This window comes from Medicago truncatula, chromosome 8 (assembly GCF_003473485.1).
Source record: "Medicago truncatula cultivar Jemalong A17 chromosome 8, MtrunA17r5.0-ANR, whole genome shotgun sequence".
In the NCBI taxonomy this organism is placed as follows: Eukaryota; Viridiplantae; Streptophyta; class Magnoliopsida; order Fabales; family Fabaceae; genus Medicago; species Medicago truncatula.
In genome coordinates this window covers 47,478,037-47,504,637 of record NC_053049.1, presented here as the reverse complement: position 1 = coordinate 47,504,637, position 26,601 = coordinate 47,478,037, and the positions used below count along the sequence as shown (strand labels likewise).

The following is a 26,601-nucleotide window of genomic DNA, read 5'->3' as shown; positions in this document are numbered from 1 at the left end:
TTCATCAAAGACATATCCCTGTCGGTCACAATCACCTTAGACATATTTATCTTTGACGTAAGAAGTTTACGCAACATTTTTAAAACCCAAACAAAGTTTTCCTCTTTCTCATGTGTCACAAATCCAAACCCAACCGAATATGTCAAATCGGTCGAAGTGACCCCAACTACCTCAAACGTTGACATCCTGTACATGTTGGTTTTGTAGGTGGAGTCCATAACCAAAACCGTTGGAAAATTGTTAAACAACTTAACGGATGTTGGATGAGCCCAAAAGATATCTTCGATTGTAGTACTTTCACTTTGTGTTCTTGAGTAATAAGTATAGCTGTGCTCCTCCAACTTCGAGATTAGATATTGCAACGACTTCTTGTCAGCTCTATTTGCCTTCCATATTTGTTGACGTTCATTGTACACTTGCTTCACATTTGTCATGCAATGTGGTCTTTTGTTCTTCAAATGTATCAAAATATTTCTTGGAAGCATCTTGCTCTTGGTCAAGTCACGTACAATCTTCTTGTCGTCCTCCTTTAGTCTACCGGCAAGAATGTGTCCTTCTAAAGCCGACTCCATCGCATGGTTGTGAACTCCATTAAGAATGTTCAAACCCCATTCCTTTGTTTGCTTACTTTGATATCCACTAATCATGAACAAGCATCCACATTTTCTTGAGCCCGTTTTCGCATGCTTCGATTTTTTTTTTCCGGCACATTGTGAGCTCCACTTATTTCACACACTAGGCGGAACATTGGATTGATCAAGCTTGATCTTTGTGTAACAATTGTAAATCCCGCCTTATTTTCTTGACGACGCGCCCACTCAAGCAATTCTTCTCTATCTTTCGACTTAATGTCGTCCGAAAAAAACCTAGCCGTGTCAACCTCATGGGCTTGAAGTGGGAAAACACCGGAGCCGCCAACATACTTTGAAGCTTCAACATGGACGGAAGCTCCATCAATGTTTGGTTTCGCTTCAACCTTAGACAGTTTGACATCTCCGAAAAATTCGACAAAATTTGATTTTGTCTCTCCCGGAACATCTTCCGTGTTCTCTACCATTACTATAATTAAACAACATATAAATATGAATTAACAACTAACTAATACATAAACATCAATGCCATAATGAATTAAAACAAAAAACAAAAAGAATTTTTTTTTGAAAAACTGGCAGTAGCTGCCATTTTTTCGTTGTGAAAATTTTTCACAAGAGTTCCTCGGCACCTTACTACCGAGGTTTTCCTCGGCACTACACTACCGAAGTTTTCCATGACAGAGTTCTACGTAACTAACGTAGATACTCATAACAAAACCAAAAAATGAACGGATTAAAATGTTCAATACCTGTTTTTTTAGGTCAAAAGTGTGTTGATACCTCCTATGCTTCATGCTTGAATGATTTTGGATCAAGATTTGTTGAAAAAAATATTGGATTTGGGGATTGAATGGAGGTGGTATTGAAGTTGATGATGAAAATAGTATATAGGGAGAGCAGGTGACTGTTTCATCTGATGAGACATATTCCTCGGTAGTTAACTGTCGAGGATTTCCTCGGTAGTTAATTGCAGCCGATTTTTGAATTCCTCGGCCTTATGCAATGTGTTAATAGCAATTCTTAAAAAAAGAGTTAAGCACCTACCTAAGCTGTAAAGTTTTGTTTGGGTACTAAACTAAATAATATTCCATTCCTTTCTTTTGTTGTGCTCCTCATACATAGTTCATCATCCACAACACTTCCCTCACTCACTCACACTTCACAATCATCACCGACTCGACTCAACTCAACTCAACTGCTATGGTGAGAGTAATTCCCATCGCTAGTTCTTCAATTCTACCCACTCTTTCTCTCTTCAATCGCACTCCACGAATCTCTTTCTCTCATTTTTCCACCGGTAATTTCTCCCTCTCTCTCAATTTATTCTTAATTGCAACCTTTCTTTACTTCTCATAATCATATAGTTAGTTTTGTTTTCTGAACTAAAAATTCTGTTTTTTTTTTTTTTTTTTTTGGGATTTTTTTTATTACTTAGCAGCAGTTCCACAATCGCATAATTTTGGCTTGAAAGCTTGTAGATTATTCAAACAAAATGGAAACTCTCTGAAAGTGATGTCATCTGGGAACGTGTCATCATCAGTCACTGCTGCTTCACCAGAAAATGTACTGGAATGGGTCAAACAAGATAAAAGAAGAATGCTTCATGTTGTTTATCGTGTTGGTGACTTGGATAGAACTATTAAGTATATACTATAGTATTTTCATATTCAATTTATTATATTGGAATTCTAATTTAATCATCAATTTCTGCATATTTAGTTTACTATACTCTTTGTGATTTCAGATTTTATACTGAGTGTCTCGGAATGAAGCTGCTTAGAAAGCGTGACATACCGGAGGAAAGATATACTAATGCTTTTCTCGGATACGGACCTGAAGACTCACATTTTGTTATTGAACTCACATACAGTAAGGCTCGTTTTTTATACATATTTCAATAAGCATTTCTACAGAAATAAGGTCCTATTTGAATAAACAATTAAGTTAAGTGCTTATGTATGACCTATTTCGATAAATAAAAATAAAATGAAGTCAAACAGTTTTCATATCAGTTATATCTTGGTTTAATAAGCTGTCCTAAAGAGTTCATGAAAATAAGTTGAAAATAGCTAATGAACATGTCATAAGTTGTTTTCATAAGCTGTTACAACCAGTCTCACAAATGCTTATGTTAGTAGATAAGATCAAATAAGTCAATCCAAACAGGTCCTAAATGCTAAACCAGGTTTGATATATAACTTTGAGTTCTTTAAACAATGACTTTTTGTATAAGTTCAAATTAGCTTTTGCATCTCAATATTTTCAATAGCTCTCTCGTTTAACTTCTTCATTAACATATAGTATAAGCTTATAAATACTTTTTCTTTAATGAAGAACCATAAACTTAATTGGATTGAGAAGGTTCTGTAAGTTAAAAGCTAATCCAAATTGACGTATGGGTTTTGACTATGTTGACATTCCTCTTAAGATGTTAGAATTATTAAGAATTTAGACTTTATGAAGTAGGTTTTTCATGCTTGTGCAAAGAAAGCTTCTAATTAGTATTTATTTTTCATTTAACAATAACAGATTACGGAGTTGATAAATATGATATTGGAACTGCATTTGGCCATTTCGGCATTGCTGTTGATGATGTAAGTTTTCCAAACTTTATTATCACTAGTATCAGTCATTAACATCTTGACCTCTCATACAGTGTTCATTCCTGTTGAGTTGGTGGCCTTGATCCTCAATCTCACATGATGTGGAGGTTCTGTTTTGGTCATTATTTAGGATTTTCTTTCTATTGGCCTTTTGACAAACATGATGCTGGGATTTCTGTCTATATGATTCTTTATTAGATTACAAAAACAGTGGAACTAATAAGAGCTAAAGGTGGCAAAATAACTAGAGAGCCTGGTCCTGTCAAAGGAGGCAAAACAGTAATTGCATTTGTTGAAGATCCTGATGGTTACAAATTTGAACTTTTGGAAAGAGGTCCCACTCCTGAGCCATTGTGCCAAGTGATGCTTCGAGTAGGTGATCTTAACCGTTCAATTGAATTTTATGAGAAGGTGAGGATCAATCCTATTCTGTGTCAGCTCAAGCTTCAAAGTTTTTTTATTTTATGTACACAACATTAAATCAATTACGTGGTTACCTGCCATTTAGGCTTTTGGTATGGAGCTGCTTCGTACGCGAGATAATCCAGACAACAAGGTACTATTGCTCACCTTTTTTATATATTTTTCACTGCCGTCTGCCTTTTGCTTTTATGTTCTTTTGATGTATACTTGTTTTGAAATATTGGTACACTAAATATATTTTGCAAGTCTTAGGTTTCATCTTGCTTGCTTTGATGGACCAAAGTTTTTTTTCCCAAGAATTGACACTTCGGCATGTGCTTTGTGTACCTTCTCTCACGTAATATTTTTTTTTTTTTTTTGTGCAGTATACCATAGCAATGCTTGGTTATGGTCCAGAAGATAAAAGTACTGTTCTGGAGTTGACTTACAATTATGGAGTCACTGAATATGATAAAGGAAATGCTTATGCTCAGGTAAACAGAAGTTCCTCTTTTCTCTTGTTCTTTTTTGATGGAATCTTGTGAAGAGGTTTCCAGTGCTGTAGTTACGATATGAACGTTTTTTGTGCTAAAAGAAACTACAGCAGTTTTCATTTTAAAAATAATTGAAGTGCTTTTTACCATGAATATTTATTTCCGTAGTTTCTTGCCTCTATTTGAAGATGGTTTTTTTATCAGTTATATTTCATTTCCCCCCTTTACAGATTGCAATAGGTACAGATGATGTGTACAAAACTGCCGAAGCGATTAAACTATCCACGGGAAAGCTTACTCGGGAACCTGGACCATTGCCTGGTATCAATACAAAAATTACTGCATGCTTGGATCCTGATGGATGGAAGACGGTATGTCTCTTTGAACTTGTGATTTGATTTTTTAATGAACAATTCACTCAAAGGTTTAACCTGTGGAAGGGAAGGCTTGTGAATGGTTTTGTACCTAACAGATTGCCACATGCAAGAGGTTGAAGCTTATAATGCAAACTCATTTTCCTGTGTGTTGAAATTTTTTGTATATAAAAGAATGAGGATAACAAGGATCCAACTGTTAACTATTTGGCCATAAAGTTTCTGATACTATATTAAAGACACTCTTAAAATGTGAAGCTATTTGGATATAACGCATCAATAGACTTTTTTATTCTGAAAAGCCTTATTCTTCTTTACACAACAGACCCTATTTTTGTGTATTAAATTTTAACTATTGAGATCACACATCGGCTAGAGATGTGACCAAATTAGTCCTTGTTAGGCTTGAGCAGTCCTCGTCTTTTGAGTTAGCTTTTGAGGGTGAGTTAGGCCTAAAGTCCAAATTCTAAGATTGTATCAGATTCCATTCTAGATCTGCTCTTAGGCTACCCGTATCTGTCCATGCTCCAAGTGTGGGCTTTCCCTTTAAGCAAGCAGCTTGGCACTAATTTACGAGTCTTGTTGAGGAACTCTTTACGAGCCTTCTAGGTACATATATTTGTTTAGTGTGGGCTTGGCCAATTAAGGCTAGAAGCATACCCGTTTTGCGGAGTACCGATTTTGTCCATATATACTTTTCGGCTACTCCGTTGGTTCCACGTTGGTTCTACCTGTAAGCTCCACTTCATTCTAGCTCTCTCATAAACTGTCTCTCCATTATTCTTGATCTATAGTTCTTTTTCTTTATCCAAGGTGTTGGTGGATTTTTTAACGTGGCTCCTCCCTCTCAGGTTGTCCTTGCCTTTCTTCTTATTTTCTTTGGCATCCGACTCAATATGTGTTTTCCATTAAAATCAGACAACTCCTCCATCGTCACCTAAGAGCATAATTAATTTATTCCAAACACCCTTTCATCTATTTGTTTTCTTTGCTGCATGCTTGATTGTCATGCCCACTTATGTGCTTCTGTCTCCTCTTCATTGATATCAATTACCTGACTATTCAACATATGCTTTATTTTTCTTTCAACTTTGACTTTGAAATCTTCTTATTTTGGTACCATATGATATTCAAAATAATCAATTATCAACGTTGTAATATTTTGAGATTGTAGAACATATCACAATATCCATATTGGTCTTGTGACATAAAACTTCTCAATTATCGGTTCCTTTTTAAAATCCATAAATTGGATTTTGAGTGTTATTGTGCCAAGCGCACTAGTTAAAATTTGTTCGGTATGATTTGTCTCCCAAAGTTTTTACAGGTCGCATTATTAGTTTGTGTTGTACGTTTACATTCAGTTTATTGCCTCCCTTCTGTTTGCTTTGGTGTGTGGATTCCATCTTACATAAGAACATACAATATAATATTGACTGTTTTATTTTTTATTTTTCTGGGTATAATGCAAAAACAAGCCTTATTGATCCATTTTAGACAAATGTAAGGTTTCATCTGTAGAGTGTAAAGCATGCATGTTTCATTGTGTTATTATTTTTTTTTATTTAGTACTTCTATTTGTCAATTGGAAATCTAGCACTGTTCTGTTGTTTGTTCATTTTTAGTAATCAAGCATTTGTGACTAACTTGTTTTTTCCAATCTCTAATGTTCAGGTTTTTGTAGATAACATTGATTTTCTAAAGGAGTTGGAGTAGAAGAGTATTTAGGTAGGTCATCATCACAGCAATCTTGTAAGATCTGTATCAAACCTCTGCCAAAGAATTGGAATGTCCATATGAAGAAAAAATATTGAGAATGCATCACATCCAAATTCGATTTTGTAGAAAATGTAATAATGACTCTAGCGATGATGCTTGTAACAAATGCTAGAACAGCGTAGAGTGATTGAATTACAATGCTTATAAAAAAAAGTGGTTGAATTACAAATACAGTTATTTATTCAATATATTGTTTGATGGTCTATATACATAACAAGTTCGTTTTTTTGTATCTTACGTTATTTGATACGCATGCATATAATGAACAAACAATCTTGATTTTACAATAATAAATTTGTAGTGCAATATTTGTTTCATTACAACATAAGGATCAATGTTCAAAAAATACACATAGATCAAGTTTTTGTATATTTTTAAATTATTTTAAGATTTATAGTTAGATTACTTTAGTACTCCTCTTATTTATAAATGATTAATTATTAATCAGAGAGGAGGAAGAGGTTGGAGACGACAATGTTGGTTGTGATGCTTCGAGTTGTACTGTCGGGGTGGTTTATATCGGGCATAATTAATGAATAACATACACATTTATAACTTGACCGAAAAAAACAAAAAAACATACACATTTATAAACTGTTATGATGTTATTAAAAGGATGACAGTAGTGTCATGGTGGAATCAAGAGATTACACGGAAAGCTAATGCTTAACAGCAGTAATAATTTGTCTATGAAGGCAGAACATTGATATTCCGGATCCTGTACAAGCACAGCAATTTTTATCTTCTAGAACTAGAATGGGTGGCATGTTAAAATACACATTACATATCAGCTTAATATGTAGGCAGAAGTGCTGCAGATGTGTTGGATTGTGAAGAGTGAGTGTAAGAGCTGCTTGATAAAGGCTCAGTTTGGGGCAAGTCTAAGAGCATTTAACACTAGAAGATGTAGGTGCCATAAATGTAGGATAAATGGCATCTTTGATGCGAGATTAGACAATGGAGCTTCAGAATTAAGCACATCCACTGCTTGCCTAATTGTGTTGTAGGCCTCAAAAGTATAATCTGGAGGAGCACACCATGACCATAGGCCAATAATCATCAACCTTCCCATTTCATTTTCATCAAAATCTTCACACGGCCTTGAATCAGCTGCTTCTATTAGATTACTCATACCATAGAGTTCTCAAACCCATTCTACCAAAAGCACTTGTTCTTCGCTAGCTTTTACTCAAATTGGTTTTCTTGCACATGCTTGCTATCTCCAAAGCAGCAGCACGAAAACGGTACACATCAGACTCTGCTAGCCTTGCCTCTTGTAGCAGATTCAGAAGGCAGATATCCTCCTATTGTTCCTGCTAAAATTGTTGTTTGTGACCCTTTTCCATGATCCATCATCATTCTTGCTAATCCAAAGTCACCAAGCTTAGCATTGAAATTTGAATACAACATAACATTACTTGATTTTATATCCCTATGAATCCAACATTGAATGATTAATATGAATACTCGTTACAAAAATTAAATTTAAATATTTATAAATCCATTCAAACTAAACCGCATAAAATTGATATGATGATATTTATTCTTAGAAGTCATCAAATCAACTAAACCGCGAATATTTAAAAATTTTGATCGAATGACTTTTTTTCATCCAAATATAATTCAGTAATGACTGGTTTATTTTCTATCTGCAACATGATTATGATTTCCACCGCATGCTTGTGAAGCCACAACCTTCTGGCTCCATGAATCTTTATACTCAATCTTAGATGAGAATTGATGTTCCCACTTTTGGTTTGGCTGTGCCACACGAGTAAATTACTCAAATACCTCTCGGCACTTAACTGCCGAAGTTTTAGAAATACGGCTGCAGTTAACTACCGAGGAAAACTTCGGCAGTAAACTATCGAGGAAAACTGAAAACTTTGGCAGTTAACTGCCGAGGAAACCTCAAACCTGTTTTTTTTTTTTTTTGACGAAATCCATAAATTGTCATTAATAACAAACCTTTTTTTTTTTTTTTGACAAAAACCATAAATTATCTTTAATAATATTTATTGATTTTGAATGTTTCAATCATTATTTTGGTACGTTTTAAACAATTGCAGTATTATACTTATGTGTGTATATCTTAATAAGAATAACATTTAAATCAGTGTAAAAATTAAGCATTTGAATATTATTTTGCACATTACTTAAATACAAATAACAATAAAAAAATCGTTAAAATACAACGATTTTTTTTAAGGTATAATATGTTGTTATATTTTCTACATTAAAATAATTGTGTACAAAGATTTTTTTTTATTTAAGTAATTTGCAAAACAATATTCAAATACTTAATTTTTACACTTATTGAAATGTTTTTTGAGAACTTAAATGTTAAGCCTAAAACAAAGAAAAAGGAAATAAAAGAAGAAAATTTCGTGAAAGTTCTTTGGAAATAAAATAGGCAAAAAAAGAAGAAGATCAAATGAGTAATACAATTAAAATAATTGTGAATATTTCCGTAAAAAGGAAATAAAAGAAGAAAATTCCGTGAAAGTTCTTTGGAAATAAAATATTCACTATTGTTGAAGATCAAAGCAGTTATAACAAAAAAAAAAGATTTAAAGGAGTAATACAATTAAAATAAATAAGGAAGGCAAATCATTAAAATTAAAAATGAATTATTAAGAAAAATCAATCAAAAATGACCGCGGAATATTCTCAAAGAATTAAAAAAAAAAAAAAAAACCGATTTGAGGTTTCCTCGGCAGTTAACCGCCGAAGTTTTCAGTTTTCCTTGGTAGTTTACTGCCGAAGTTTTCCTCGGAAGTTAACTGCAACCATTCAGCAGTTAACTGCCGAGAGGCATTTGAGTAATTTACTCGTGTGACATAGTCAAACCAAATGTGGGAACAACAATTCTCTTCTTACATTCAGTGAAACAAACCATCAACTTCAGCGGTAAAAGTGCAAAAAGCGTGGGCCTCACAATAATTTTATCTCTCGCATCTTTTTCTTTCTCATATGTTTCCGTCGTTCCAAACGCAGCGTTAAGTAAGAAAAAAAAACACAAAAAGGGTTTTAGGATACACACTGTTTGGAACTGGTTCCTTGTTCCTCTTGCTGCTCAAGCTTTGCTGAAACCCTAACTCTAACCTCATAACATAGATTCCTCCAGTTAAGTTAGATTGTTGATTGAAAGATGGATGCGAAAAATGGAAGAAAGCGCGAACAAGTTGAAACCCTAAAGGAAAATCACAAGAACAACAACAACAATAAAAAGCGACAACAAGTTTTCCCATACGGAAACTACAAGAGTTATTACAACTATCGAGTAATAATCTTTTCTATTCACCCCTTTTGCTCTTTTAATCAAAAGCTTCAAACTTTACATGAATGAATCAATGTGGTTTCAGATTGCTGAAGGTGTGGATGAAGACCCTCGGTTGAAAGTGTTCAAAAAGGAATGGTTTCAAGGGAAGGATTGTCTTGATATTGGTTGCAACAGTGGGATAATCACCATACAAATTGGTATTTTTTTTAACCATGTTACGAAGTTCTACAATGTTATCCTAGTAATGTCTAATTTTCATGCATGATTGGGTTGATTTTATTGATTCTCTTAGTGTATGTTTGGTTTCAATTTTGGTAGGGCTAAAATTGATTCTAAAAGAGTATAATTGATTTTGACATGTTTGGATGTTTTAAAATAAATTTAATTTTGCTTGTAGAATTGATTCAAGTTGAATCTAGAGTGTGTAGTTATTGGCTTCTACTACTGATTTTAGCCGTGAATTTATTGTTTAGTTCACTTTTACCTAAATACATCCAAACACAGATCACTTTATACATTCAACTCACTTTTAGCTAGAACCAATTATACAAAATCAATTCTCGCTACCGCAGAACCGTTCTCCTTATGTTATAGAGAAATTACATTATGTATTAATCTTATAGTTCTATTTAATTGCAAAGCTCTAAAAGAAATAAATCTTAATTCCTATGTAATAATTTTCATGTCAAATGTAATTTCTATCATGATGATCTCGATTTACCTCTCTCCCAACAGCACTGAAGTTTAACTGCCGGAGCATTCTTGGAATCGACATTGATTCTGGTAAGATTCATATCTACTCTGATCTCTATTGCAGAAGGGTATTCTTCAATTTAAAAGTTAGCTTCTCTCTTTTTATGTTACTGTCTGATGAGGCCTATATATGTGCTAAAGGTAACATATTTCTGATTTGTGTGCTCAAAATGAGACATTAAATTTGCAAATGAATCTTTAAAATGCCGAAGAACAATAACTAGCTATATGTTACTTAAACCAACTCATGCTATTAGCAAAGTCTCCTTGTAAGCTGTAATACTACAAAGCTGTATGAACAGGTGGCTAGTATGCATTATACTATGCGAAAAATCAGGGTAGATTGACACACTCAACCTCAAAAAACACTTCATCTCATATTTAAGATGCACACTTATTTGTTCCGACTCTTGAACCCTATTGGATGCTTATCAGAATATGTAGTTTTCAATTCTTTTAATACTGCTAGTAATTTGGCAACAGAGTTGGTCCTCATTTTTAAAATCCCAAATTGTTTAGTTTCAATTGTTTATTCTTTTGCTTTTCTGTGTTATGCTAGATCGAGTGGAAGATGCAAATTGGAATTTGAGAAAAACCGATAGATTGAAATCTGCCAGGAATAAACCTTCAAAGGTCTCCAAACTCAAGGACAACAGCCATACAGACCATTCAGAGAACAGTGCCACTGTATCATCAAATGTTAATACAAAAGAGATTTCAAAAGAGCCTTCTTCTTTGAAGCAAATTGATCTGGTCAATATTGTTTCTTTTGAACGAGAAAATTTTGTTCACTGTCGGCACCCACCAGGAAAGCACTATGATACTATTCTTTGGTGAGTTGGTTTTGCCTTTTCTGCTTCACTAAGTAGAACCTTTTCTTTGGGGGCATTAAGCTCTTGAGGGGAGGAAGGCAGAAATTGGCATTCCTTTTGTTTGTCTTTATTATCTTTATGTTATTTTGGTCCCTTTCTGGCCCATTGTTCAAAAGTGTTTGTCTTTGATTATCTTTACGTTCTTCTTGGGCCATTTCTGGCCCATTTTTTGGGTTTATTTCTGCTAGATAGTTTATATCCCAATTGGTTATCTTGTTGTAGTTTTTCATTGTTAAACATGAGCGCAACTGCCTTTATGTTCACCCAGCATTTACTTCTTTTTCAATTACTAAGCTGCAGACAGAAAGAAATTCTTAAGTGTCATGTGACTTACCCTTTCTTTATATACTAACTATTATCTGCAGTCTTAGTGTATCAAAATGGATACATCTAAATTGGGGGGATGATGGCTTAATTACATTATTTGCGGAAACTTGGAAGCTGCTCCGACCAGTAAGTATCATCTCCTACCATCCTATGGTTTTTTTTCCTTCTCTTAGGTCTTAACCACGTAATATAAAAGTTCAGTTGAAAAAAGAAAAGGCCATGATATGAGACCTGTTCAAACTTGACTGATTTAACATTGCATGTATTCTCTAGTGGTAACAATTAGCTAAATATATTCCTTTTCTTACAATGTAATCTTTCTTCTGAACAGGGTGGCATTTTTGTGTTGGAACCTCAGCCATGGAAGTCGTATGAAAGCAACCGTAATGCCTCAGAGGTAACAATTAGCTTGCCTTCTTTTCTGTGATTATTGATTTTTTAGCTCAAAGGGTGTACTGAGATGTGGAAACCTTTACATGATATGGCGAGCTTACTGAGTTTACTTTATTCAGCTATCTTGGATTCGTTTGTTTTGTAAATGTTGTTCATGGTGTGGTTATGTAATCAATTTCGTGAAATTTGAACCTATTTTGTTTAGGGATTTGCTTTTGAACAAAGCAAATCTTACCTTTTAAATGGATATATGTTTTCTTCTATAATTTCATTTTATGTTGGTTGAGCAATTTATGCATTATCAATATGCTAATACTTGAACTTTGTTTTTTAATTTTTTTCATAATTATTTACGAAATATAAGGTAGGGCTGTATTGAGTCATTTTTTCCCCATTATGCAGATCACTGCTGCCAACTACCGTAATATTAAGTTTCGACCTGAAGAGTTTCAGGAAATACTGCTAGATAAGGTATGTATTAAATACTTCAGGAATTATATTTTGAAGTTTGTTCTATTAATAAGTATTCCTTTTGTTTTGCTAATTTATTACAATTTCATTCAAATGCTAATGGATGATAGTTAACTTACTTGTAGATTGGATTTAGAACAGTAGAAGCAATCACTTCAGATTTGACAGGCAGCACGACTGGTTTCAATAGACCAATTTTGATTTTTCAGAAATAACGTATGCTGAAAGACATATGATGAGTGAATGTGATTCTTCCCGGTAGAGAAGTGCCTGTTATATATTGAGATTGAGATCGGTTACTAATAGACCCCAAGCTTGCATGCAATGAAGCTGCTGCTCAAGAGGATGACTGGCATGTATGGAAGCAAATTTTTGGTTGAATGAAATTACAAATTATGTCTTGTGTGTTTTGCCGTGGATTCACCAAGAGAAATGTAATATATACGGTTATACCCTATGACATGCATGTGTAACCAATAGTTTAATACTGGCCAATGGCCAGCAATGAGTTGACTTGTTTTCTGCTAACTTAAGTATCATGTCTATTTGGTGGTTGGTGTCAATGAGTGAAAGCAGTTATATAATGCTCAACCAAATCCAAAGTTGTTTTACCTTGATACTACGTTAGTATCTAGGGATGGAAAGATATTAGGTTTCATTTGAATTGATGGAAAGGAAGAGCATGAAATTATTATTTGAATTGTTTATTTATTTTTGATTTTACTTAATATTTTCTTCTCTTTGATTTACTTTATATATGTAGTTTCAGTTTACTTACTATTCTTGTTATTATAGTCGAAGGGACAGATTCGATTTTTGTTGATGGTCCTGCCTTTTTTAGATGCTTTTTCTTTTGGTCTCATGTACTAATAATAATTAGTAAATGAAAATCTACTATCTTGTTCCCCCACTTTATGGTGGTTCTAGACTTGGAAAGTGCTATTTCACTATTACACAGACTCAATAAACATCTTTCAAATGCATGCACCCAATTGTGTCTGTCCCTGCGTTTGTATAACTAGACCTTCATGGTTTACTCTAGGTGAATGGATGGTAATGATATTTTCCCTCTCCTCTTCTGTCATCTTCTCAAAACATTATGTCTCAACTAATACTTCATCCGTTTCAAAATAAATTGTTTTATCTTTTCAATATAACCTTAAGGAAAAGATCATAAATAAAAGGAAAGTTAATGACATTGATATATGCTAATTATCATAAAAACACAAAATCTAAAAATAAAAATAAAAAAAGTCGGAGTGATGCACATATTAATAAGTAGAAATACAATTGATGGGGAAAAAAAAAATAAAATTACATTAAAAATTGATAGTGACTTTTTCCTTGAGATTTTTGTGTGCAAATGTGAATTTTACTACCAAATTAATATAGGGTATATCACTTGAATCAAACTACTTTGAAGTTTGCAACATATATCAATAACTTGCAAGAAGAATATAATATAGGGTGCAAAACCACAGAAGTCAAATATAGTAAAACAGCAGTGTCATGGGGCCATAATAACACTTCAAAAGAAGGATGCGACCTTACTCAAATTTCCAAAACCAGGGTCCAATTGAATTATTATCATAATTACCTCATAACTTTTGCTTTCTACGTTTTCTTCGTTTTATAACGGTCCTCATTATGACATTTCAGGACCAGTACTGCACTCAATCCTCGTATATATAAACACCTTTGTGTAATGTTCCTCCTCATTCAACATCAACAATGGATGTCAGAGAAAACTCAAAGGAACTGCAGCAACTGCAAACCTTTGCTAAACAAGAACAATACAACATCTACCCCATGAATTTCAATGTGCTAGAGAATACAAAAGGCAACACTAACAGATGTAATTCTGTATTCTTTGTACCAGGTGAAGGATATTCTGATGTCCCTACTCATGAGGAACATTCTTTTGAGAACTACTCAGACTCCGACTCGTCAAGCGAGGTAGATGGTGATGCATCTGATGATGACTCGAGTTTGGATGAGGTGCTGCATGATGGAAAAGCAAAGAACAAAATTGAACTGTTAGCTTCAATGGTTGGAGTTGATACCAAGGAACCAGCGGTTGTGTTGACTGAAGTAGTGAGAATTCTCAAGCTCTTAAAGAGAGTGAACCAGTATCCAATAAATATTAATACTTAAAATATCCATAGAACTTTACGAATTTAGCTCTTCTAATTTGAGTATAAGTGAGACAATCACGTATTGTTATTTCAACAAACTTGTGATTTGTTATGATCTACTTCTAATATCTACTTAAATGTGTTAACCAATGGTTGATAATATTTATTTTACCTGTTCTCCCACTATGATTTTATTGATTTTCTTCTTTATGTTTCTTCACTTTTTTTTATTAAATATAAGTTTGAGAATCTTTTTCAATTTGATGGTTTTCGCTTTCTTTCTTTCTTTCCAATTAAAATGTTTTCACTGCTTAGTACCGATGGAAAGGAAATAGCTTCCTGTGGATGAAAGAACTGTCCTAGAAATTCCTTCCTACATCATCAAGACCAGCGCCCAGATCTTTATTTTTTTAAAAACTCAGTTTCCGGTCTAAAAAAAATTTATCCGGTTCAAATGACTGATTAATCGAGGGAAAATTCCACGTCTACTAGCGGGGGCTTAATTGAAGCCATATCAAAATTCACATGGAAATTGTTAGCATTAGGAGAATTCGAACCTAAGATCTAGAAAGAAGCATATTTCAATGTCTCAAGTCTACGCCACTATGACAATCCAGAAGAGAATGTGAATAAATTCGATATCTAACTTGTCTTAAAATAAAAAAAATAAAAAAATCAGCATCAACTATCCGTAATCCGTTTTCATGAATTTAATTCTCAAGGTCTTCTAAAACTCGCAAAGATATTTAATTCTCTATGAACCAACTTTGACAAGCCTTAAGACTCATCTCAACTCTACTCCACAGCATTATAGTAATTTAAGACAGATTGGTAAAAATGGAATCTTAAAGGTGCAGAGTAACGATTCACAAACATTAACATACACGCAAAATTTATATTAGCATTTACTTTGACCATACGTTTCAAGAGGCACTGATTGACGTCTTTTGGTAATTTAAATTACTTTTCTATCTTTTACAGTCGTTGTATTCCAGTATCATAATGCCATCAGTATCACTCGTAACTTTTTTTTTTGTCATTTTTTGAATAAATATTGGTGAAAACAACCCTAGGTGCCAAATGCCTCCAAACGTACGGATGTGGAATGGTTTGAGAATAATAAAATCTTGCTCGGGAGGCTATCTTGAGAGGTCTGCACTTTAATTTATTTTTTTAGACCCATCCAGACCAGCACAAAACACTGATCAGAGATCATGTCTTTTCGTAACCTCAAGGATTGAATAATGGAAAAATATATGCTATCCATAAGACCTTGTCGAACCAACATTCATATCATAGGCAACTCATGTTCAAGCTTGTCACACCATGTGGAAATAGTTCTGAAGAAATTTGAAAAATCCGAACTGCAAGACTTTCTCAAGCAAACAGACATCAAATATCCAAAGCTCATCATACTCCATGAGACCAACCTTCAACTTCTCCAACAGATTCAAAACACTTCGAGATCACAATATAATGTGTGTCCGTCCATATGCAGGGATATGGGATTGTGGAACCATCAATTGGAAATTGATAAAATGTGAATTCAATGTTTTGGCCCCCACTATCAAAGGTATCGGATGGACAGCTTATATCAGCACAAAGAATTTTACAAATTTTTCAGATAGGGGATACTTTGCACGCTATTGCAACCAGTAAAAACAAATCAAGTCATTCCCCACTTATCAATTGCTGCTGCAATCCAAATGATTAACATTTGAGCCAGAAAGAATCCAAGAATCTTACACTGAAGCAACATAACTAGGTCCTTTCTCTCCAATTGAAATCAATGACTACTTTCGCACAACCATTGAAGTCATATTAACTCATAATCTCAGTTATACCAATATTAATATTTCCTTGGCCTATTCTCATCCAGAATGCTTACGCTGACTTATTCGTCAGAAGCAGCAGCATCATGGGTATGTTCCTTAGATAGTGGCATCCATAGAAGGCAAATTTCTGACATTTTTCATCCTTCAGTATTCGGTGGAAAAGGAAGCCCTGCAACAGTAAAAGTATGGACTGATAGCTGAGCATCACCAAATTTGTTGTACAAGTTAGTTATCACAAGAAAATGAAAATATACATCAGTTTATACAAACCTTGAATCACACATGAAACAAAACTAGAATCTACACTTTCATCCCTACAATGACATCACAAATTAACCTGGGCAAGTGTCAAATTTTGCTACCTACAAGTAAAGAAGTGCTTGTTCAGCATCAGTGTTATAGTAAAATAGAACACTTAAAACATGTTGATAAAAACATAAAGTACTTAACCAGCATCAGAATTATATTTGAAAAAAACATAAACCAACTTGATAAGATTAAAGACAATCTGAAGCAGAACTTATCAATAGAAATTTTGACATAGGCAGGACAGGTTTTTATTTCTTTTAATAAAAACTTCCAAGTTTTTAAACCAAAATGATGTCTTCTAAATGATGAGATACAGATCTTGATAATTAAGTCATCCCATCACCCAAATAAAAGACAATCATGATATCATGTGAGTGTGGCATTGATGCCACCAAGAACTACCTTCAATACCTCACAAGAAACCATTATTTCAGTGACCTTTCAACCATAATTGCCAGTGTAATTTCTAACCTGGTAAGTAACAAGAAAAAATGCAACTTACCATCATGAAAGACAGATGATGTGATTAAAGAAAATTAGTCTAAATGAGAACAATTGATATTGTGAAACTCCTTCAGTTTGGATCTCTCTTATTCTAATAAATTACGCCAGCTGTAAAAGTGCAAGTGTACTGTTCCTTATTTAGACAGCAAACATGAACAAGTAAAAGGAGGAACAAAGACTATCAAAAACTGTGATTAGATATTTTTTTTTAAAAAGATCCTCTAAAAAAAAAACTATAAATACATTTGCAATTAATAATATTGTCAATCAATTCAAAATATTTAAACCAAGCTGTGTTGGCACTTATCATATGGCACATGGATAATGATCATCAAGTAACATAACAGGAAAAGGGGCTCCTTCACACACTAATGTTACATGAAACGCGAATACACAATGCTGTGTGCCACATTTGACATCTATGTACAGCACCGGGACCCAAGCCTGGATAGTCTGTATTTCATACTTCGCAATTTTTTGTAGTCAGTCACCTAAGGAAAGAAGCAATGCGTAGACGCCTCAAATAGGAGCTATGCAATTTGCCAAACTTCCAGCACGGTCACAGTCTCCATGTCCATGAATACACCACTTTAATATTCTTGACCAAACACTCTGGGAAAGATGCGATCCAACCACGTGTGCAGCTTCACATATCTATTCTTCTGGGAATTTTCATACGATTCAAGCCTGGAAATAGAAATACTACAAAATACAAATAAATAAGGATAAGTGTAGTTACAAAACTCACAGCAGCAAGAACCAGGAGTTTTTCTAAAAAAATAAACAGCATGAACCAGAAAATTACCATGCTTGACATTCATTTGGAAGAAGATATGCGCTGCAGAGATGACATCCAGCTACTTGAAGGTCCAATTTTACTGGCTTGCCCATGTCCAGTGTTGGAAGGTTCAGCAGACAAGGCAGGGTTTAAGGGGTTCCTTTTTGAAGTACCAGCAGGGGAATAAGAAGCAGAGGCCATATTTGCTTCTCCAAAAATCTACCAAAAAGAGAATAATTACTAAATACCGATCTACTCAGTTTTAGACATAATGTTTGTGCGATCTCTGAACAGTAACTTCAATGTTGCATCACAGGAAGAATGAGTTTATTAAGGCAAGATGACTTACATTCTTGTCACGAGGATTGTCAGAACTCAAGTTTCTACCGGCTGGTGATTTAAACTGAACTTTAACACCAGAACCAGTAGCATTTCCTGATCTAATTCGCTCTTCCCCATGCCCTGGATATGCATGAAAATCTGACAATTAGGTCATGACAAACAAGATATTTTGTTTTAAAAAAAAAAAAAGATATTTCATAAAGTAGAAAACTAAATGTCATTCCATCCATCTTCTAAGACAATACTAAGATGCAAAAGGATCCGATTCAGCCAACCTTGCAGGTTGTCAACAAAACTTAATTTTGTTGCTTTTATAATGATTTTTTCTAGCGACCAACAGAAGTTATTATTTCTTGATAAGAAACATCTATAATTTATAAAATGACATAACCTATTTAAGACACTGCACACAAACCTTGATGATTGTCAACATCCATTGCGACTGCATGACGGTTACTTGCACCAGGAACTGGCTGTGGTAAAGACAATTTTAATATTATCAGAAGCAAGGGAAGATTCAAGTTGCAAAACCATTAGTAACCCCTCAGTCCCACAAAATAAATGACAAGGAAGGCTCAAAGATGTATGCACGGAGACTAAAAATCAAATATACTCACAGATAAGGAAGGCTGAACTAAATTCTTCTGTGATTGCTGATACTTTAAAATGGTCCAATCAAAAACGAAATCAAATTCATGGCCTGACATACATATAGGAAAAACAGAGGGAGGAAAAGTTATATTTGGTGTAGCGAAGATCAGAGGGAGGAAAACCATGCATGTGTTAAAATAATTAACAACTATGTATTAAATTTGAGTCCTCATTCTAGAGAAAATGAGGACTTCTCCTAATCTAACCTCCTCTCAATGTCCTTGCCACATGACCTCTTTGAAATCAAGAAGGATATTTTTTTATTCCTCTAAAATACTATTCCTTAAATTTAGCCAATCATAGGTTTTCAGTTACCAAAATCAAAACATTTTATACCCATATAATTAAAATATGGGAAATGCTAACTTGTGCCCTTAAGGCATAAGTTCAAAAGCTAAAGATAGAAGTTTTTCTTGGAACTTGTGTATTTAATGTTGTAAAAGTTTAATAATTTATAATTTCAATACAAAATTTATTTATTATTTCCTTTTTTAGTTTCTTAACTTGTGCCCTTAGGGCACAAGTTAGCATGACCCTTAAAATATTGGCAGATAAGTTAGCAAGTTACGTCTTCAGGTGTGTGAAATTTTTAGTTATAACTTGCTAGCTAACACCTACTCATTATTTCGCACATGTAAGTTAGCAAGGTATACCTTTGGGTGTATTCGACAAATTTGTGGTTATAAAAGTCGATAATAATGTCCATGCCCCCAAGAAAAAATTGCAAAAGCAATCAAACGATATGGTTCAATTCGTTTTTTATATTATTTGAAAAATGAAAACACAATCACCTTCACGAGCAAATAGGTCTCTAAATAAGCGCTTCAAGAATCCATAATCAGGCCGCTGATCAAATGTCAATGAGTGGCAGTAATGGAAGTATGAAGCAAACTCTACTGGATGAGATTTGCATAGTACCTTTTGGAAAGGGGAAAAAAAATTAGTATGCCAGTTATTTTACTTTATTCAGGGGAGAGGGGGTGCTTCACAGCACACATAAATGCATACTAACCTCGATAGGAGTTGATACCTTCTTCTGACATATTTTTTCATACTTCTGTTTCTTTGTTGCAGCCCTTAGACCTTGCCAAGGAAGGCTAAACAAAAATAGTTGCAAATTTAAAACTTAAAAGTTAGGACATGTCATTGTTGTCTTGAGAAACAACGGGTTCTGGACAAAATAGTTCGGAATGGCATACCTTCCTCTAAGGAAGTACAGAAGTACATATCCTAGTGATTCCAAATCATCCCGTCTACTTTGCTCTAAAAAATATATAGTGAATGAGAATGTGTAAACATTTATTCAAGTTGAAAGGTTAATATATTCTTCTAACTTAAGACTTACCAATCCCAAGATGAGTATTGCAACTTGCATATCGAGCAGTCCCTGTTAAGCTTTTGTTCTCCCTGTGGGTTACATTTGTTAGTCACAAAAACTAAGGTGGTGGGAATGTGAAAATAATTCATTGTCAGATGAGTGCAATTTACAAGATATAAATGTTGAAAATGAAAACAAAAATAAAAGAATGAACTAAAACTGGACATTGTAGAACTACCTGTAAGGGATGTGGCGATTGGTTGTAGATTCCCGATACCGTTTTGCTAGCCCAAAATCAATTATGTAAACCTGACAAGAACAGAAATAAATTAATGAGTTGGACCAAAATATGGTTTATGATAGAACTTGGTGTAATTTGATCCAAGTAGCCGACCCCGCTAAGTGGGATAAGGCTTGGTTGTTGTTGTTGCGACAAAAACAACATAATTACACACACAAGTGAGACCATAATAAATAGTTGATTGACGGGCAAGTTCAACTGCTAGCAATAACAAGATAGTTACCTGGTTGGCTTTCCGACCAAGTCCCATGAGGAAGTTATCGGGTTTAATATCCCTATGCAAATATCCTTTGGAATGCACATATTCTATTCTAGTAATCTGCACAAAAAGAGAGAGAAATTGAAGGAATTAGCATCAAATATATGGAATAAACATATAGTTTTGTGAAAAACATACAAGTCAGTAAGCATATACCATTTGATCAGCTAACATTAACACAGTCTTCAACGAAAACTTCCTTCCACAGTAAACAAAAAGATCTTCAAGACTAGGCCCAAGTAAATCAATCGCAAGCACGTTATCCTCCCTATCTATGCCAAACCATTTTAAGCCTGGAATGCCACCTGTCGACAAATAAAAAATCTCAATACCGCCCTAAAACAATGAAAAATTACAGAAAATAAAATATAAAAAAAGCTGCAAAATGCATACTTCCTCCTTGAAGAATATTGTAGAGCTTGGCCTCGTAAAGCAATTGTGGATGCTTTGTTTTACTATTCTCCTGCACCGAATTAGCAATGTAACGTTAAGTTTAGGTGGGATTAAGAAGCAAATTAGTAAAATAATAGATAATTGTATAATATATTAAAAGTAAAATTGGATTATGCAAATTAGAGAGTGGGTATTAGGAAAAGCGTAGCAGAAGCTTACGATTTTAACGGCGACGATTTCGAAGGTATCAATATGCGTAGCTGCAGAGAGAAATGAAAACGTTAAAGGAGTGATAAGAAGAAAGAATCGTTGTGAATGAAAAGAAGAACGGAATAGAGAGGATAGTCACCGAGGTAAATTTCACCGAAGGATCCACTTCCGATCTTGCGGCCGAGCTTGTAGCTGCCGCCAACGATGCGCTCCATGTTTAGAAGAAGGTTCCAGAATATACTGCAAGAGAGAGGGTTTCTTGTGAGTGCGCCTTCGGCAATGGACAATGAAGGAGAAACCAGAGCCACAAACCAGAGTATATTATACTGTAGAGACAAAGAGAAGCCCACGGGCCTTATACACAATAGGAGGGTATTTCCGTCATTTTATGTATTCACGAGGACTTTGTCTCTTTGATGACTTGTGTAACTGTACAACCTTTGTTTCACTCGTGTGTGTGTGTGTTCAGTGTTAACTTACTTGATTGTGTTTCACATAGGTTAAAAACAAAACTACTAACCAAGTGCTTGGACTTCGGTGGCAAGGAGCTCATTTCAAAGACGTATTTGGGAAATATCGGATTCAATTTCTAGGGGGAACAACGCTTTGCCAGTGTTCATACCTCTACTCACGAGCCGGATTAGTCGCTCACCCTTGATGGGTCGGAAAACGATGAAAAAAAAAAAACTACTGTTTCACATGACCATTAAGTCCCAACCAAATCAATAAAACCGATTAAATCCTAAATCAATAAAAAAAAAAATCAAATTCCCCTAAGAAAATAAAAAAAGAGTTCAACTTAACTCTAGTTGTCAATTGAGATAGGTACACCGATAAATTATATGTCTTATATAACTCGTTAAAAAAAAAAAATCAATTAACAGAAATATTGCATGTAATAAATAGAACTAAGGTTGGAATTTGGATATTTATTAAATTTATAGCATTAGACTGTTTGACCCAAAAAAAAAAAAAGATTTTGTATTGTAAAACTTACTCTCTTTAGTCCATATTTACAAGTAAAAATTGAATTTTTAGATTTATTCATTAATTAATATAAAAATTTATTCAATATATTATAGATCAATTCATCCAAATTTAACATTACTTGGACAATTCTATCACAAAAATAATTTTTTGTTTTTTGTTAAAGAATCTAAAAATCAATCTTATTATACACCTCTAAGTTTGACTGCAGAACTGAAGAATTGGAGGTGCAAAGATGGAGAAGATGATCGCAGTAGGCATAGTATGGGGCGCAACAAACGCTGTCATGCGCCGTGGTGCACTTCTCTGGGATGAAGCACTCAAATCCTCCAAACAACCACATCCTCCCTCAACAAATCTCTCCCAAAAAATCTCAATCTCTCTACGCAACTGGCTTAAGCTTCTCTCGATCTGGCAATACTCCATCCCCTTTCTCATCAACCTCTCCGCTTCCGCCACTTTCTTCTCCATTCTTTCTGACGCTCCTCTCTCCCTCGCCGTCCCCGTCACCAACGCCACCACCTTCGCCTCCACCGCTCTCTTTGCTACTCTCCTTGGTGAACAATCCAACCTCCCTCGCACTTTCTTTGGTACCGCTCTCATCATCATCGGCATTTGCTTATGTATCAATTCATAACTTCCTTTCTTTCTGTTTCATTTTTTTTTTATTGTAAAATGTTATGTGTAATTGGATTTACGAAATTCAAATTCAATTTTGTCATTTTTTTTTCTTCAAATTATTACAGGTGTGAGGTGTCGGCTTGTCAGTGTTAGTAGATTATATATCCATAGCTTAGGGTTCATATGTTTGATGTGAATGAGTATTTAGTTGAGTAATATGATAGAAGTGTACAACTAGCATCGTGTTCATGGAAATTTATTATCATTTCATTTATTATAAGATAATAGTAATTTGATTCAATTCAATACAAGAATGAAATCAGTAAATCACCAAGACTGTGACAAATTGCAAAGAAATGGCTATTTATGGCAAATGCTTAGATTAGAATTAGAACTAGAATTTAGGATTAGAATTGTGTTTTGAAGCATTCATGAGGGATGTGTCCGTTGAATCTTTTGTAATCTTTGCAATAGTCATAGGTCATGAAATTCTTCTTCACCCAATTCAACTGCCTTATCTTTCCATAACTAAGGTGTTTGTATACCGAAGATGTCCACCAATTTGCTTTGACATTAGAGGCACATTGATTAATGCTTGCTGCTCCATTCCACTTGCAAGCTCTTGCTCTGAAATGATGAAACCCTACTTTGAATGGTGCTTTGCTCCAATCGGTTTTCACGAGTCCGCCTCTTGTTGCCCAGTTATCTGCATTCCATAGGCTTGTATAAACCCTCATTCCTTGCTTGTTTGGATAAGCAATGCCTTCGTGTTCGTAGTTTCGGAAAACCCGTATTGGCATGCTATCAACATACCATCTGAGAATTAAGAGTGATGATAATCACATAGATCAGGCGATTAGATTTTAGATGGGTATTAACATTATAGTTCTTTGTTATGCTAATGAGGAAGTGAATAACTTACACAATTTCTGTGGGATTCCAGTGAATGGTGTAATTGTGAAAATCAGCAGTTGGGTCAAACCAGAGGTGAAATTGTTGCTCTCTGCTCCCTTTTCCTTGTGTAAATAGGTTAGTATTGACTGTGTATGGTTGTCCTGTACTGTTACCTAAGAACTCAAAATCTATCTCATCATGTTGGCTTCCTGTCGAAGATAACTGTGCGGATTTTATGTTAGATTTTACTGTTCTGGAGTACATTTAAATTTTGTCTCTTTTTGGGGGTGATTTATAAAAGAGATTATGGTTGTGTTTATAGTTCTTGTTGGTCAAGTGAACTTACATAGTAGGCTGTGACTATTCCTGCGGAATTACCAGGTATCAGCTTTATTAACATTTCAATACTTCCAAATAAGAAAGATCTCTTTGAGCGAGCAGCTGATCCTGAAATTCAAAGGCAACAACCATGTAATATTTCCAGATTAGCCAATAAACTGATGAATACATTATACATTTCTCTCAGTTTAGTCACTTTACTGCAGTTTGCATAATGTTTAGTCAGATTGCAAATGTTCAATTGCAACATTTTGAAAAGGACAATAATTTTTTAATTTCACAACTCTTATATCTTACTAGAATACAGAAACCTGTTGAAACCAAAACTGATGCATGGTAAATATAATTTTTTCACCTGAGGTTTTATCTAAGACTAGGTGAAGATCTTCACCCACAATTGATGCATGTTGAGCACCCCAGGTGAGGTACATGCTTTTTGAAAAGTTGGCATTCACCTGGATTATGTTGGTTATCATCAATGCACAGATAAAAAAAGCTACCAACATTTTTTCAAATTTGATCATGTGTACTCGAATGATTACTTTCACCTACGCGGTTTTTATGAAGTTAAAACTTGGACGATATATCATTGGTTGCCTTGGTGTTGTGTTTATATAGTTAATTGGTCTGTATTATATTGACCTCTTCATGGGATTTATCGTCATGACATTATTACTTCTAAAACGGAGAGCCTAAAGAATTTATTTCAGGATTCATAAATAAGTTGGCTCCTGATTGGGTACATCAAGTGTCTGGTTCCATTTTGTTATTTCATTTTTTAAAATTGGCACCTAGTTACCTCTCATCCATGGGGGTATTTTGATTCGTGCGCGTAAGGCTCATGGGAAGCTGGTGTGGTGATCCCATGAACATCATTTCTTGCACGAGACTATTAGGGTGTGTTTGTTTCCTAAGAAAGAATAAGGAAAGATTGTGATGGGATGGAAAGTTGATGGAAAGATCCACTTTCTCTAGTTTGGAACAACAACAAAAATGCAAGGAAAGAAAGTTTCAGACTGGGACCCACGTAAAAATGCTTTCTGCTCACTTATGCAAAGAAAGTGAAGATGGAACATGTTATTTCATGAAAAGACAAAAATACCCATAAAATCATTGTTTTTTAATCTATAATTAGTAAGTCTTATGAAAAATACCAAGTTACCAACGGACCAAATTACCAATGCGCCATCATAAACATTATTTCTTTTCTTTCAAAAAAATAAATAAACGTTAGGGTTCTTTATTTATTTATTTATTTATTTATTTATTTGAGGAAGTTAGTTATTTATTTCTATTGATGAGAGCATATTTTATATTTTTATTCTAATGTAGTATTTCATCTTTGGATAGGGTTAGTTTTGTCACTTTAAAAAATATACATCTTTCTTTCTTTTCACTTTCACTCATACCAAACACTCAAACAATCATCCCACTTTCCATTCACTTTCCTCTTACTTTCTTTCCTTTAACAATCTTTCCTCTCACTTTCTTTTGTGATCCAAACAAAGCCTTAGGGTGTAGTGCAATGAGACAAGAATATGGGAGAAACTTTTCTCACTCTCCATGTTTTTATAAAGGTGATGACTATATTAACCATCAATCAAATATGGAAAGAGTTACATAGGTTGAATTGACACTTATAAAAATTATTCATTTGTCTTTTACTATTTATGTTAGGGAAAAAATAAATTATTTTAATTGGTGTCAACTCAACATGGATAACTCTACCTATATAGTATTGATGGGTAAATAAGAAATAAATTGCCCTTTAAAAAATTATATAATTTGGGTATTTTTGGTTGACACCGCTGTACAAAAATTACATTATTTTTGATGTGTATATTGAAGTGATGTTGGGTGGATAAAATTTTCTAAACACAATTGTTGTTTGAATAAATAGTCAATTTAATCCTTAAACTATAACCCTCTCGTCAATTTGGTCTCTAAACTATTAAAATCAATTAAAAGATCCATAAACTATACTCTAACCTATTATTTTGGTTTTTATGGAGGGACAAAATTGATGGGTGGAAGTATAGTTTAAAAACCTTTAAGTTGTCTCAAGTATACCCTTTTTCATCATTCACCTTGTATACCGTATCAAGAGTTTTAATACTTTCATAAGTTGTCATATTTTTGAGATACTTGAAAGATTTTTTATTGTAATTGTTCACGACAACAAATAATATTTGTAGAACTATTTTGTGAGAATTTTTGAACAACTCTTTCTTACTTACATTATGTTCTTATTATATCTCTTCTTTTCTCTGTTGTTTTTGGCCAATAAAAAAAATGAAGGTTGTCATTTCCAAAAGGTATCACACAATAGTTATACAAATATCATTATTGATTCACAACACACATTTAAGCAAGTGGGTGAT

General features: G+C 34.1%; 5 protein-coding genes across 7 annotated transcripts; 3 read left to right on the top strand and 2 right to left on the bottom strand.

Moving 5' to 3' along the window:
* The first annotated feature begins 1,651 nt into the window (after positions 1-1,651).
* On the top strand, positions 1,652-6,459 carry LOC11416731 (probable lactoylglutathione lyase, chloroplastic). 2 transcript variants are annotated; one of them, XM_003630709.4, is made up of 9 exons: positions 1,652-1,890; positions 2,032-2,236; positions 2,338-2,462; positions 3,123-3,187; positions 3,395-3,607; positions 3,705-3,752; positions 3,985-4,092; positions 4,323-4,463; positions 6,141-6,459. In XM_003630709.4, the coding sequence occupies exons 1-9, from the start codon at positions 1,794-1,796 to the stop codon at positions 6,180-6,182; spliced, it is 1,044 nt and encodes a 347-aa protein (XP_003630757.1). In that variant the 5' UTR covers positions 1,652-1,793; the 3' UTR covers positions 6,183-6,459. The 2 variants fall into 2 exon arrangements, with proteins under 2 accessions (XP_003630757.1, XP_024629553.1); XM_024773785.2 differs by having other exon boundaries at positions 1,665-1,890; positions 2,029-2,236.
* A 2,786-nt stretch (positions 6,460-9,245) lies between these two features.
* LOC11412377 (probable RNA methyltransferase At5g51130) lies at positions 9,246-13,044 on the top strand. Its single transcript, XM_003630706.4, has 8 exons — positions 9,246-9,528; positions 9,611-9,725; positions 10,264-10,311; positions 10,841-11,114; positions 11,519-11,606; positions 11,812-11,877; positions 12,276-12,344; positions 12,470-13,044. Exons 1-8 carry the CDS (start codon positions 9,397-9,399, stop codon positions 12,557-12,559), a joined length of 882 nt encoding a protein of 293 aa, XP_003630754.1. The 5' UTR covers positions 9,246-9,396; the 3' UTR covers positions 12,560-13,044.
* A 2,263-nt stretch (positions 13,045-15,307) lies between these two features.
* On the bottom strand, positions 15,308-21,717 carry LOC11412198 (casein kinase 1-like protein 3). 2 transcript variants are annotated; one of them, XM_003630704.4, is made up of 17 exons: positions 21,519-21,717; positions 21,389-21,429; positions 21,170-21,239; positions 20,933-21,081; positions 20,741-20,836; positions 20,455-20,525; positions 20,244-20,305; positions 20,098-20,161; positions 19,911-19,995; positions 19,690-19,816; positions 18,865-18,947; positions 18,663-18,720; positions 18,255-18,367; positions 17,933-18,124; positions 17,026-17,829; positions 16,585-16,676; positions 15,308-16,483 (listed from the first exon to the last, which is right to left on the bottom strand). In XM_003630704.4, exons 1-14 carry the CDS (start codon positions 21,592-21,594, stop codon positions 17,945-17,947), a joined length of 1,275 nt encoding a protein of 424 aa, XP_003630752.2. In that variant the 5' UTR covers positions 21,595-21,717; the 3' UTR covers positions 15,308-16,483; positions 16,585-16,676; positions 17,026-17,829; positions 17,933-17,944. The 2 variants fall into 2 exon arrangements, with proteins under 2 accessions (XP_003630752.2, XP_024629044.1); XM_024773276.2 differs by having other exon boundaries at positions 16,585-17,829.
* Positions 21,718-22,508: 791 nt separating this feature from the next.
* Positions 22,509-23,169, top strand: LOC11408104 (transmembrane protein 234 homolog). Its single transcript, XM_003630703.4, has one exon. It carries the CDS (start codon positions 22,602-22,604, stop codon positions 23,001-23,003), a length of 402 nt encoding a protein of 133 aa, XP_003630751.1. The 5' UTR covers positions 22,509-22,601; the 3' UTR covers positions 23,004-23,169.
* A 63-nt stretch (positions 23,170-23,232) lies between these two features.
* LOC11407576 (probable xyloglucan endotransglucosylase/hydrolase protein 26) lies at positions 23,233-24,900 on the bottom strand. The gene is made up of 4 exons (XM_003630702.3): positions 24,576-24,900; positions 24,228-24,328; positions 23,910-24,103; positions 23,233-23,803 (listed from the first exon to the last, which is right to left on the bottom strand). The coding sequence occupies exons 1-4, from the start codon at positions 24,742-24,744 to the stop codon at positions 23,395-23,397; spliced, it is 873 nt and encodes a 290-aa protein (XP_003630750.2). The 5' UTR covers positions 24,745-24,900; the 3' UTR covers positions 23,233-23,394.
* Between the last annotated feature and the right edge of the window lie 1,701 nt (positions 24,901-26,601).